The sequence below is a fragment of the Mauremys mutica genome, chromosome 4, assembly GCF_020497125.1.
Source record: "Mauremys mutica isolate MM-2020 ecotype Southern chromosome 4, ASM2049712v1, whole genome shotgun sequence".
Taxonomy (NCBI): domain Eukaryota; kingdom Metazoa; phylum Chordata; order Testudines; family Geoemydidae; genus Mauremys; species Mauremys mutica.
This window is the reverse complement of record NC_059075.1, coordinates 134,305,802-134,318,987: the sequence shown is the minus strand read 5'-3', so window position 1 is coordinate 134,318,987 and position 13,186 is coordinate 134,305,802. Positions and strand designations below refer to the sequence as shown.

General features: G+C 51.4%; 1 protein-coding gene across 4 annotated transcripts in view; it reads right to left on the bottom strand.

Annotated features, from left to right (window-relative positions):
- The window catches only part of GRM4 (glutamate metabotropic receptor 4), a 266,208-nt gene extending 254,004 nt beyond the window's left edge, over window positions 1-12,204 (bottom strand). For 3 of the 4 annotated variants that reach the window (XM_045017079.1, XM_045017085.1, XM_045017082.1), the window contains exon 1: window positions 12,117-12,204. Coding sequence is in view for 1 of the 4 variants with exons in the window: in XM_045017084.1 (XP_044873019.1) it covers window positions 12,117-12,146 (30 nt within the window). In the remaining 3 variants the exon portion in view is untranslated. The remainder of the gene's footprint in view (window positions 1-12,116) is intronic. The other variant, XM_045017084.1, reaches the window with a different exon arrangement.
- Between the last annotated feature and the right edge of the window lie 982 nt (window positions 12,205-13,186).

Here is a 13,186-nt window from a genome sequence, read left to right as displayed (position 1 = left end):
AGATCTGCCCAGGGGGGAGCTCCAGGGGGCACTGTGCAGCCTGCAGGGGGAAAGCAGCGTGCATCCTCCTTCCCAGCCCACCACCTCTCCAAAGGGCTGGGCCATCAACCCATCCCCTCCCAAGGGGATTATGGCAAGAGCCTTGTACGGACCTTGCATTCACAGGAGCACAGAGACCACAATGGCCGATGGCCTCCGCACTGGGGGGGAGGGAGAGGTGCTAGTGTGGGTGCAGCATGGATTCCAACCTCCCTTCACACACAGCATGGATTCCAACCTCCCACTGCTAATTCACTGCAAGCCATCAGCGTCCAACATGCTGCAGATTACATTTTTTGTATTAAGTTGCCTAGAGGGATGTGAAGCTTTGAGCAGTTGAATAGCAGACTATCTGGCAGGGAAGGTGAGGAACGCTCCAGCTAGAGGCTTCTCTTTTAGCAAGCAGCTGTGAAATAATTGAGTCATTTAAAAAAAACCAGCTGCCATCATTAGGCTCCAGAGTCACCACCCCACAGAGGAACGGAGAGTGTTCGCACGTCTCACAGCTGTTTCAGAACCTCTGCAGACATAGATTTCACGTGGGTGTAAACAAGGAGTAACTCCACCGAAGTCAATGAAGTTACACCACAGTAAACAAAAACAAAAAACCCACCAAGTTGGGCAGAGAAGTCTGTCCAAGATGACAATACAGCAGTTTACAGTCAGTTCATGTTTTCAAATTGAGCTTAGTGATGAGGGCTAGAAACAGACACATGCACCCCAAGGGCTTGTCTAACAGGATTTTTTATGCCTTTAACTATATCAATTTAAGACAGATCTAGTTGAAGTGACAACCCCCAAGTGTGGGTGCAATAACATTGCTATAACGAAGCTTACACTGCTATAAGTTATTCCCATAATGTCGGGGAACAATACCAGCACAAGACACCTTTATATCAATAAACCCGCATCTACGCTAGGTGGTGTACTGTGTGAGCTATTTTGGTTCAAGTCGCTCTGCTAACATCTGCACAAAAAAGACTGTTTAAGATCAGGGCTACATGAAATAGATTCTGCAGCACTGTTCTGCTCAGTACCTGCGGAACAATCGGCTTCTCACAGCCCACTCTGAAGGATTAAATCTTTTGGCTAAAGAGATAGTCCCCATTGTTTCACAGGCTGCAGTTCCATCCAGGGTATAAGCACGCGCCAAGATATGTGCAAAGAGAGGAAAAAAAGATATCCCTGACTTTGCAATCAGAGGGCTACACGGTATCTATACAGCTTAAAAGTAAACCCTCTCTTGGAACAGAGTGAAAATGACAGCATTAGTTTAATTACTCCCATCTTGTTCAGAGTGATATGCACGCTAATAAAACATGGCCCAGATTTCATGGTTTTTCACACTATAAGCCAATTAAAAAACTGCCTCTGACAACAGGTCTGCTTTAATTACGCAAGCCTTGCCTTGAACTTGGAGAATCAGGGGATACGTGTGTGTACACACACATACACACACCACTCTCAGTCAACACCTCCCTCCCCATGATGGGAGTGCAAGACACTTGGATACAATGCTGACCTCCTTCAGTGGGTGGATTTCTAACACTAGCAGCAGCAGTAACTTTAACAAGCCCATGTAAAGAGATCCCTGTGCATGAGAAGCAGAGAAAGAGTAAATCAAGTACATCACACAGCAAAGAGGCTCCTTGCCGAGTCCCAGCGGTCAAGCAATAGGAGAGGGAGAAATCTCTGCACGATCATGTGAGACGACGGCATAAAACCAGACAAAAAGCCGCAAGAGACAGGTTAAAAAAAAAAATCAGCTTGATGGATTAGTTTTCACCTAACGATGAAAAATGATCTGGAGAAACCAATACACAACGTGATCCAGGATTAAGAGTCCGCTTTGGACGGTGCTTAAAATGGGTTCACGTGGCTTCTGCTCCAGTTCTGCCAGAGCCTGGGTTGTCCAGACTTGTTGCACAGTAAAACAGAAGCCGAGGGCAAACACACGATTGAAATGTCAAAGCTCCAGGGTATTTGGACCCAGGATTCTGGTGCAGCCTATTTTAAAGGCAGGGACCAATTGCAAATTTCAGTGCCACCCCCAGTGAGAAAAAAAAAATAAGGATAACCAAGGCTAGGGCACAGGACTGGGAGGCAAGAGAACAGAGTTCTGGCTCTGCTACAGACTCCCTCTGCCTTGGGTCAGTCACTTCACTGCTATGCCTTAATTCCCCTACCTGTAAAATGGGGAGAATAATCCTTACTCCTACCCATCAGTCTGGTCTATTTAGATTAGAAGCTGTTGGGGTCCACGACTGTCTTACTCCGCCTACCGCATCATAGGCCTTGGATTTTGGTTAGACATTATACTGCGACACGAACAACAGACCAGGGTTCCGTGTCTAAACTTCCAAAGCTTGGATTTGGGGTTCTGACTAGAACAGATGGCTTCCTTCCCCATCCCCACCCAAACATCTGGAGGAGAGAGATCCCTTTGTTTTAAAAGAGGAAAATTAAGCGCTGCAATAGAGAGATGATGCCAGGCAGATGTTGCTTTTCACAGCAGCAGGGAAGGGAGAATGCCATGGGCTTTGATGGCTGTATTTGGATAAACACCAAGAAGCTCAGTGGCTTACGCAATCTCTCCGCGCTTTGGGGATCAGACCGGGAATCTCGCCTCGGTTTGAGGTGGTTTCTGATTCTTCTTAGGTCCTGTTGAGCCAGAATTAATCTAAGAGGAACCTAGCATCTTTCCACATCTGGATGGGGCTTGGGATCTCACCATGCCAGGTTCTGTCCACAGTCCGACTGTCCCTGCCCCAAAGAGCTTCCAACTCCCATCTGCGCCCTTAGTTGGAAATGCCTCATGGAGCCTCCCTGCAAATCCAGTTCTTGTCGGCAAAGCATAGGAGTCAAAACAATGATATTCCCGGTCTCCTAGGTGTGAAGCTATGCCCAGCCTCTCTGCAGATGTAATATCCATTTGATCTTTAGGCAAGACTTTACATAAAAATCAATACCGGTTAGAAAAAAAGAAAGAGATGAGGATTTTTCTGACAGAACTGCCAGATGCAGCTGGGTCTCTCCGCGTCTCACATCATCCCCAAATACAGGTGCTGCCCTCGGAACAGCGCTGCTGCTGAGGCAGCAGAAGAGACTCCTGCCGGCTCTCCCATAGCCTGCTCGCTCTGTGGGGCTGATGCAAGCAAGGCTTGTTTGTGTCAGTCAAGTCAGGAGCTGGGGCCCTGCACAGCAAGAATGACAGAGTCTGGGGATCATATAGGAACTGAGCTTCCAGCACTCCACGTTATGCCATGCCGCAAGCCAGACCACACCACATTATACGGCTGTCGTAAGATGATCTTGTTACAGCACATTTCCCCCCTGCTCACCAATATGACAAATGTGTCAATTCACCCGAAACACACACACAGGGGAGCAGACAGGCATTTTTTTGCTCCTGGGTCAGATCCAACTCCGGCATTATGGACCAAATCCGAAGCCCGTTGGAGCCAACGGAGCGAGGGGGCTTTGGATCAGGCCCTAGAAGTAGGGTCAGTCTCATCAATTTCAGCAAAGCGGCTGCTGCTGCAGCCAGAGGTCAGTGTACAATGGGCCAGCACCTCCAGAACCCCCACAAAAGGGAGTGGTGGGTGGGCTGCTCAGAGGGCATCAACCCCTCGTGCACCGTGTCGTCTCTACCTGCTGCTCCCCTTTGGGGGACACCTCATGCAGGAGGAGTAAGGGGTGCAACAGTCCTACAGGCAGAAAGGGGCAGTGATGTGCAGAGACGGGAGCGGAGTAAAAGCAGGGAGAAGTGAACTGACGTGTACATGCAATAGAGGCACAAGTCAGCATCCTAGCAGGCTGGCTCGCACCAGGCAGGGATTGCACAGGGGGTGGCAGCGTGTGAGCCGAGGGGCACCAGCCATTAGCTAGGATCACTCCAGGAACTCAACGAGGCTGGGCGGGGGAGGGCAGCTCATTGTGTTTTAAAAATTAAGAAAGCTGCAGGTAGGGCTCCACATTAGATTTGACTCGCCCTGCCCCTGCACTCGGGTACCCACAGAGCAGCATAATCGGCGGCAGTTCTGGTCCATGCACAGCCCCCAGCAGCACGCATGACTCATCCTGCAGTCACTTGAGCATGACGGCGTGTGCCGGGAGGTGCGCTGCGCTTCATTAGTTTCATTTTATTTGCTTGGCAGGTGAGCGGGAGTGGAGAGAACAGAACTCAAGCTCTCCCCCCACCCACCCACCTGCAGTTCACGCAGCCGGTGTCACGGCGCAGGGAAAGGCAGAACGTACAACAGCAAGGCACAGAAGGGAAGGCCGGGATGCACTGGGGGCTTAGGAGATCTGCTTTCAATTCCCAGCACTGCCGCCGTTTCTCTGTGCTCTCCCGCCTCTTGGGTGCAAGGTCAGCGGGGCAGGGAGCGTCTCTTCCTATGGGTCTGTACGGCGCCCTACACAGTGGGGCCCTGATCTTGGCTAGGCGTCTCTAGGCTCTTCTGTAAAAGAGAGAGCATCTCACTCAAGAGCCTGCCGCACTGGGTGAATTGCACTGACGTGATCCCTCTTTCAGCCCCAGACACTGGTACCAGAGGCTACTGCCTTAGAGGCAAAAGCCCTGAGCCATGTTCAGAGCAAGGCAGCTCGGGGGCGGGGGGAGGTGTCTACACAGAACACTGCAATAAAAAACCTGCACCACCGAGTCTCAGAGCCCAGGTCAACTGACTCAGACTTGTGGCACCCTGCCCCGTCGCAGATTTTCACGCCCGCATTACAACTTTTAGCCCTGCGGCCGGAGCCCTGTATCAGCTAACCCAGGCCAGCCGTGGCCGTGCCATGGGTCTTATTGCGGCATAGATGTACCCACTGTGGCCAGCCTGTTGGCTTCAGCAGCCAAGGGCTGCCCCACCATGCAGGAGGCTCAGGTGGTGGAAAGAGAGAGGTATAGAGCCTTTCACCTCCAAATTTGGCCACGCTGGTAATGACTGAAAAGCTTTGGTGTCAGTGGCCCGTGTAGATGCCAGTATCAGGCCTCAGCCTAGCGTCCCGCAGACAGGTGCCCACATCTCTAAGCTACAGTCTGGCGTGGCACTGCTTTTCCCAGCAGTTGGAGTTCCTCTAGAAGCTCCATCCTAGGGTGGCGTGGAAGAGACTGCCGGGGCGGTGCCGTGTTGCTTGCTGTGAGTAAATGGAGCTCTCCATCCACCCAATGCATTTTCGTTCACTCCCATCCAGCCGAGACTTCCATTACAAATTGCAACATGAAAAACAAGATGCCAACCCCTGGCAGTTCCACTGGTTCCACTTAAGAGCAAATGCAAAGAGAAAATGCTCGGGAGGCTCCTTTCATTGGTGCCTGGGTGAAGTGGGAAGTTGAAGGAAAGAGACTCTAAGCAACTTTCCAAGGGCCCCAAGGGCAGAGAAGTTTCTAGCCCTGCTAAATTCAGTGGCCGTCAGTCCTCTTGAGAGAGAGCAGCTGGGAAGGAGCCAGGAAGAAGAGCTCTGCATTTGACAATAGCCTCCACAGCCAGATGAGCTGAAGAGGCTAGGAGCGGACTAGGCAGGTCAGACAGGTTTCATGGTGGGAGAAGGCTGCAGGGCAGCTGAGGCTGGCACTGGTGAAGCCTGAGAATGAGCCAACCAACAGGGTCTCGGTTTCCTCTAGGGTGGGTCCCCTTGGGTCTGGTCTCACCCTAGTGCAGGTCACTGAGGAACAGGCCAGGGCCTGCTGCCTCCCAGAACCAGGCTAGGACACAGTCACATTAGGGGCCTGTAGTTGCAGGACCCCCAGTGGTCAGAGTCTGCCCAGGGAGCCTGCACCCGTCCTTAGCAATATGGCCCAAGCCGTGCCATGGGGACTGATATGGAAGTTAGACATGGGATGCAGCAGTAGCCAGGCATACAAGCAAACCGTGGAATCCACTAGCTGGAAACACTCTCATTCGTTCAATAGGAGCCAGGACACCGTTTTTTTTGAAGTGGACCTGAGACTGAAATAAGATACGGGGAGACCAAGGTGCTCGCAAGTTGGACGGCAGAGGCAGATGCCAGAGAGGATGGGGAATGGCAGGAGCCAGGTGGGCAGCCGGAGAGCGTGACGGGCAAGAGAACAGGAGAGGCACAGGTACCAGGAGGGATGAGCCACAGCTGTGAGGCTGCTGCACACAGGCTCCAGCCATGGCACTGAGGTGTCAACCATATGGCACTCCAGGGACTCAGACTCAGTAGGGACCTAGGCTGGTTAATTAACAGGAAACCACTTACAGCCCAGCTCCAGCGAGCCACCATCTCACCCGCTGAACGGGGTCAGGCCAGATTTATTACCTGGATGGGAGACCCGCAAGAAAAATCCAACAGGCTGCTAAAAGCAGCAGTGCTGGCTCTTGCGCAGGTGGCTTTCTCCCCTAGACTCCATGCCCCAGCCTGGCGAGGGAGCCACCCTGCGCTGCTGGAGGTGCAGCTGTTCAGAAAATGCAAGATCCCAGCCACTTGGTTATTATGGATCCCGTGGCGCTCACTGCAACAATTAACGGTATTAACCTTGCTCCTGGCCAAATTCCAACTTGGGTACTTGCATCCATTTGAAACCGCAGGGGGAGTGGAGCAACGTTCTCACTTGCCATCTGAAGCTGTAGCATGGTGTTGCTGTGCACTGTTTTACAGGGGCTGCACCCCACCCTAGAGGTGGCTGCATTTCAGCAAAGTGGCATTCCCACAGAGTCACTGAAGCATTCCTTAGGGTACATCTACACTACCCGCCGGATCAGTGGGTAGCGATCGATCTATCAGGGATCGATTTATCGAGTGTAGTGTAGACATGATAAATCGATCCCCGATTGCTCTCCCGTCAACTGCTGAACTCCAGCTCGGTGAGAGGTGGAAGCAAATTCAGTGGGGGAGCGGCAGCCGTCGATCCCTGCGAGGATGGGAAGTATGTGATTCTAAGTCGATCTAAGATACATCGACTTCAGCTACGCTATTCTCATAGTTGATGTTGTGTATCTTAGACCGATCCCGCCCCCCGCCCCCTCCAGTGTAGACCAGGCATTAGTCACTGAAAGGCATTTGTAAACTATTACTATATGTAGACTGGTCTAAACAAATCATACACAGGAGCTCAGAATGAAGGACAATCCTGAGCCTAGAACAAAAGGAAGGTTGGTCTTGTGGTTGGGACTCTCCAGGAAACCGGGCTTCAATTCCCAGCTCTGCCACAGACTGCCTGTATGACCTTGGGGGAAGTCACTCAATCTCTCTGTGCCTCAGGTAATGGATGTTTTCTCTGTATTATCTACTTAGACCAAGTTCTAGGAGGCAGCAACTGTCTCTCACGATGTGCACGTACAGCGCCGAGCAGGATGGGACTGGGATAATGCAAACCATCTAATACTCTAGGGGCTGTTGTGATACCAAGATTTATACCTGGGGCATTTAAGTCCTGAGTTTTGGTTCAACCTGCTGTAAAGCCAGGGACCTGCTATTAAGGAGCTCCAACCTGCAGAAAATTGGGGCAGGGGGTGTTTGAGTCTAGAGTTTAGTACCCATCTTGAACAATTTAGGACAGGATGGCTCACGAAGGGGAGGCGTCACTAAAGATTCATGGAACAGGTCTTTGAAGCTGCACACAAGACTGTTCCTTGAAGCCAGTGCTTAGATCTATTTTGACACCGAGAAGCCACAAGCTGCCCTCAGTCCGTGCCCGGAGCTCTCACTCCCTCGCTTTGAGAGGCTCTCTCCTTCCGCAGCCCACTCGCTGTGCTTTGTGCAAAGGAGAATGGCACAAAGAGGTTTGTGCTTCGTGCTGCAGGCAGGAGCTGGAATCCTGGCAGGTGAGACGGGTCCATGCTGCTGGGCTGAAAGCCAGCAAAGGTGCAGGTCAGTAAGGACGAGAGCTGGGAGTGAGCCCGCAATGTTAAGTTCCAGACCCAGACTTTCCCGTGACTCAGGGCTGCTTGGGTCTGGGGTTTCGCCTTCTTGCGGGGTTCCGGAGATGATCACAGACTTTGAGAAGGGCCTTGGTGATTTATTCCTAAGAAAGAAGAGCCGAGGGGCACTGTTTGGCTCCAGATTTCAAACACCCCCAAAATTCAGATGTGCGCCGATCTGGGGCTCTCTCTGCTCCTATCCATTCGAACCAGCGGAGGAATTGCAACCTGGGTTCGTGTACACGTACACGTACACACACACACACACACTCTCTCTCTGAGGCTATTTGGATTGGGGCCCATTCTAGTTCAGGCCCATCTCTCCTTGCCACAAGATTGATCTTCCTCCATTGAAATCAGTGGAAGCAGGAAGGCTGGTCCAGTGGTTAGGATACTGCCCTGGGACTGGGGACGCCAGGCGCAAGGCCCAGCTCTGCCACAGACTTCCTGAGTGATCTTTGGCATGTCCCTTCATCTCTCTGTGCCCCAGCTCCCCATGTGTACGATGGGACTAATAGCACTGCCCTACCGCCCAGGGGCATTGTGAAGATAAGCACTACAAGGTGCCCAGATGTTACAGCGATGGAGCCTTGCAACAGGTCGGTAGAACTCATTGGCCCCTTTGGATCTTTGTGTCTACAGTTCGTAGTGGTTCATTCCAATCATCGCATCAGCCCCTGTGGTCCCACTATACTCCCAGCAGCCCTTTCCCTCCACACTGCAAGTGCTGTCCAGATCAGGCTCCTTTGAAACAGAGCAAGAGTTGCTTAAAAGAAACCTCTTTCAATCACCACCTGTCCTTGACTCCAGCCCTCAAGTCCCAGCTTCACCTTCAGTTTCCTCACAGTCCAAAGCTGACGTGAATGGGGAACCTCCGCACAGAAACGGCTTATGCATCTGCGATGCCTAGGAAAGATCAGCCACTCCTTCCAGTCCCTGCACTAGCTGCTCCCAACCACAGCAAAACCTGACGTATTCCAGGGACCGCGACAGCTCCCATGTACGGCCCAGACTGCAAGATGGCCCAGAACTGAACGAGGGAGGCAGCTACCACTCTACAGCCAATGAGCTTGCACATAAAAACAACCAGCTCTGAAGTCTACAGCTCAGGGGCCTTTGCAGAGAGGAACAGGGCTTAACTGCCAAAGTGCCCTGAGAAGAAGGACCACCCCATGGTGAAGGCACTGGACTAGAACTCAGGAGAGCTGAGCTCAATTCCCACCTCTGCCACCGACTCCCCACTTGACCTTTGGCAAGTCACTTCCTCATGCAGCTCCCCACCTGGAGTACCCTTCCGTTTTCAGGGGCTACCTGTACAGTGCCTAACACAATGGGACCTCTCCGGGCTACCAGAGCACAGATGATCAATGGGGGGGGGGCGCAGAGGTGTTGGAAGGAGAGACTTGAAAAATTAAAAACATTTTGCCCAATAAAAATAAATCAATACAATAAATACCCTCCCCATATCCCCCACAAGGAGGGACAGTTCCACGTGACACTGCCAAGCTGAGACTTAACTACTCATCTCACCCATGAATGACTATGCTTGAAAGCAGATGGTTTCATTTAGGGCTGGTATACATTCCCTGCATCAATGGAGGTTTAACACTCCATCTCCTATGGAGGAGGCACTGTTGGGTTCTTAGGCTCAATCAGCAAGAAATACCCAGGTTTGTTTTTAAAACCCCTCATCTGCACCTCCCACCCCTGCTCAGCCGTGCAGAGACATCCTGCTCCACGGTGAGTGTCCCGTTCTAGGTAAGACATACACATTTCCCTTCTGTTCCTCTCCTGGCTTCACCAGCAACATACAAATGAGCAGTTGCTAAGCAAGTAATTAATCAGTCCGAGAGCCATTCAGGAAGGTAAATTACAGCCTTGTAAACGCCCACTGAGCTGCTCGCATGATGGATGGTGGGAGACTGGAGTATGCAATAAGCTTGGGAGAACAGAGCCAGGGTGGCCGATTGACCTGCACAGTCTACACAGGAGTCCCTTCTTCTCATGGCCCATACTACATGCCTGCACCTGACACCGGTGTAACAGATCCGCATCAGACACAGTTATTAGCTGCATCACCCACAAACACCTGCACCGCCCAGACAAGAACCTGGTCCTTCCTTTCTGACACCAGCCCCTATCACTCCAACTGAAGGAGATCTCCATAGTGAACAGGATCTGTCCCCGATCATATGTGTATAGCACACACACCCCGACCCATTTCTGGCTTCATCCAATCCCTGCATCAGCTTTCTCACGGCAGATGGCGAACTCCCTAGCCGCCCACCATAAGGACATGAATTTGGGTTCCTCTTCCTGCTCTCCTGCCCATATAAAGAATCACTCTAGACGACACGGAGGCTCATTCACTGGGGCAGAGATGCTCTCCCCATCCCATTGGGCTGGGTTGCAAGCAAACAGCCTATGGTGATGGGTATGGGGGGGGGAGGAGGGGAGTATGCAGAGGGACCTCTCTTGGTGACAGGATGGGGCTGGAGGAGAGCCCACAACTTGACTTCACCAAGGGCCCTCAAAAGCTAGCATGAGCCCTAGTCCAGGGCAGGCTCCATGGTGCCAAGACTGCAGTGAACGCCAAAGCATCACACAGACACTGGGGCTCACTAGAGTCTCTGAGCACGTTGTTAATTCAGAGCACTGCACACCAAGGCTTAATGGAAATCTACAGGAAAGGTTCCCATCAGGACACAAGGAATCACAGTCCCGCTTAAACAGCAAGTGCCGGTTATCCAAAACAACATCAACTACAGAGAAACAGGCTTGCCTTCCACACAGCTTGAGCTCCAGCTTTGCAGCTGGTGGGGTTTTTTTTTTTTTAAATCAGGCACTATATGCTGTCTAAAAGTTTATGCAGCGCACAGAGACATCTAGCAGCTGAATCGTATAACTACAGGTACATATGAATACACTTCCCCACTCAAATCCCATGGAAGCCCATCCTGTGCTAGAATTCGCCATGCACCCCTATTTTGATCAATGAAGCATCTTCCCCAAACCACTGGCCATTTGCCTGTTCCCTTTCTACAGGTCTTTGTTATATTTAAAGTACCAACTCTCCTTCACCACCGCCGCACCCCTCAAAAGACATAGCTAAAGAGTATCTGATGCATCTCTGAGCATCGAGAGATAGACCCAAGTAGCTAAATCTGGGTCAGGATGCTGCCCTGAGCCATGCCGGGGTTGTTCAGAACCAAGGCTATGGGCCCATCTTTAGCTTAATAACTGCTTTCCTGTAGAGTCATCACATGACACTTCCAATACTACCTCCCTGTTTCCTTGTGCTCCCAGTCTGTCTGCCTGCAGCCACCTGGGATCCCTTTTCTTATACGTAGAGTGTAAGATCTTCGAGACGGGGGCCGTCTTTGTACAGCACCTAGCACAACAGGACCCTGACCCATGACTGGGGCTCTGAGGTGCTACCACAACACAAATAATGCTCCCATATCATTTGGGAAATGAACCGCCCCATGCTCTGTCCTAGTAACACCAGATTCTATGGCTGTTCCACACAACAATAGCTACTGCAGTATTCTCCTGCTGTATTAACCTTCTGTTACCCAGAAGCGGCTTGGATCAGATACTAAAGATCACTCTCTTACCAAGATGCCAATGTGTCAGACTAGCTTTCCACCACAAGACCATTAAAGCACATATTGCCTCAGTTTCCCTACCATGCAAAATATGCTGCCCAGGACACCAACCAACTACAACAGTGTTCATCAATTTGACTTCAAATTAAACCTCCCGTCTAGAAAGTTACCAGTTGCCTCATGTTCAGCTGATTTCTCTGCAGACTAAGGGATTCTGTCATTGCCAGCCCTGCCCACTTCCCTGATCTTCATTAGGCTCAAGGGTTATCACCACACTGAGATGAATAGGGAACGCAAAGGAGCAGCTTCCTTAGTTCAGAGGGAAAGAGAAGAGCTAATTTTCAGGAACAGCTGGGGTCTGAGTAGCAGCAATCTCACAGCAAGAGGGGCTGCTCCCTTGTTTGAGGGACCCTGAAAGCAGAGCTCTGTGGGGGTTGGATATCAAGCACTCCCTTTTCTCTCTTAGTTTCTTCCCTGGGGTTGGCCAGGATGCAACAGACATGAGGGGCTGGTCAGGAACCCATGTCTTATGGGAGTTTGCTCTTAACTGTATAGGCAGAATCTCAAACACAACACTGCTTACCTTGCACAAAGGGAAAACCTGTCTGCTCATCTCTCCTGTTGACTTTCCGGCCCACAGAAAGCAGCCAAGCCCACCAGCTCCAGGCCACCGCTACCTTACTGTGTACAGCAGGCAGGCCCTGCGCATCGGGGGTTTATATAACTGTGTGTCTCAAGAAGGGAAGCCTTCTGGGCTAAGTGATTCCGCTCTAAGGCCAGCTGTGGTGGGACCGCTTCATTTGCGTGTGAGCTAGCAGCTGGCTGGTGTTAACACAATGGGCTAGGCCTGGCCTAAGCACAGCTTTTGGCTTGGCATGACCGTATTGGTCAGGGATGGGATTTTCTAGTGAGATATTAGTTCAGCACCCAGGGTGGATGCCACTCTACTGGTATAGCTGCCTCTCCTTCCTGTAGATGAACAAGCTATACTGGGGAGGGTCCCGCAGTCAGCACACTAGCCTAGACCATAGGAGCTCCTGGGTTCAATCTGTACTCCACCACAAACATCCTGGGCAACTCACTGAGGCCCAGATCCTGAAAGATATTTAAGCTCCTTGAAATCAATGGGCCTTAGAAGCCGAAATACCTTTGAGGATCTGAGTCGCCCTGTGCCTCAGTTTCCCCTCTGTACCGTGGGGCTGCCCTGCCTCACAGGGGTGTTGTAAGGATAAATACAAGAAAGACTGTGAAATTCTCAAATATTCCAGTGGCAGGGGCCATATAAATACTAAGATATCTAGACACTCCGTATGCCAAGCTGTGCTCTTGCCCTGCGTTCGAGTGCAAGACTCAACATGGCAAATTACATGTGGGGAAATTATCCAGGAGCCTGTATATTGGGAATAACAATGCAACCACCCCTTGCCACTAATACCTCCTCTGGGCTGGCATTACCTGCTCTGCTGGCACTCTAGCTTCTCTTAGCTGGCACTGCTTCCACTCCTAAGTGATGTTGACTGCTTGTCTGGCCCCTGGCACTGCTGTTTCTCCTGGCTGCTCGCATTGCCAGCTTGCCCCTCCTTCCTCCTGGTTCCTGGTTTCTGCCCGACGGATTTGGAAGCACTTTGCATTTTCAAGCCCAGATTGTCACTA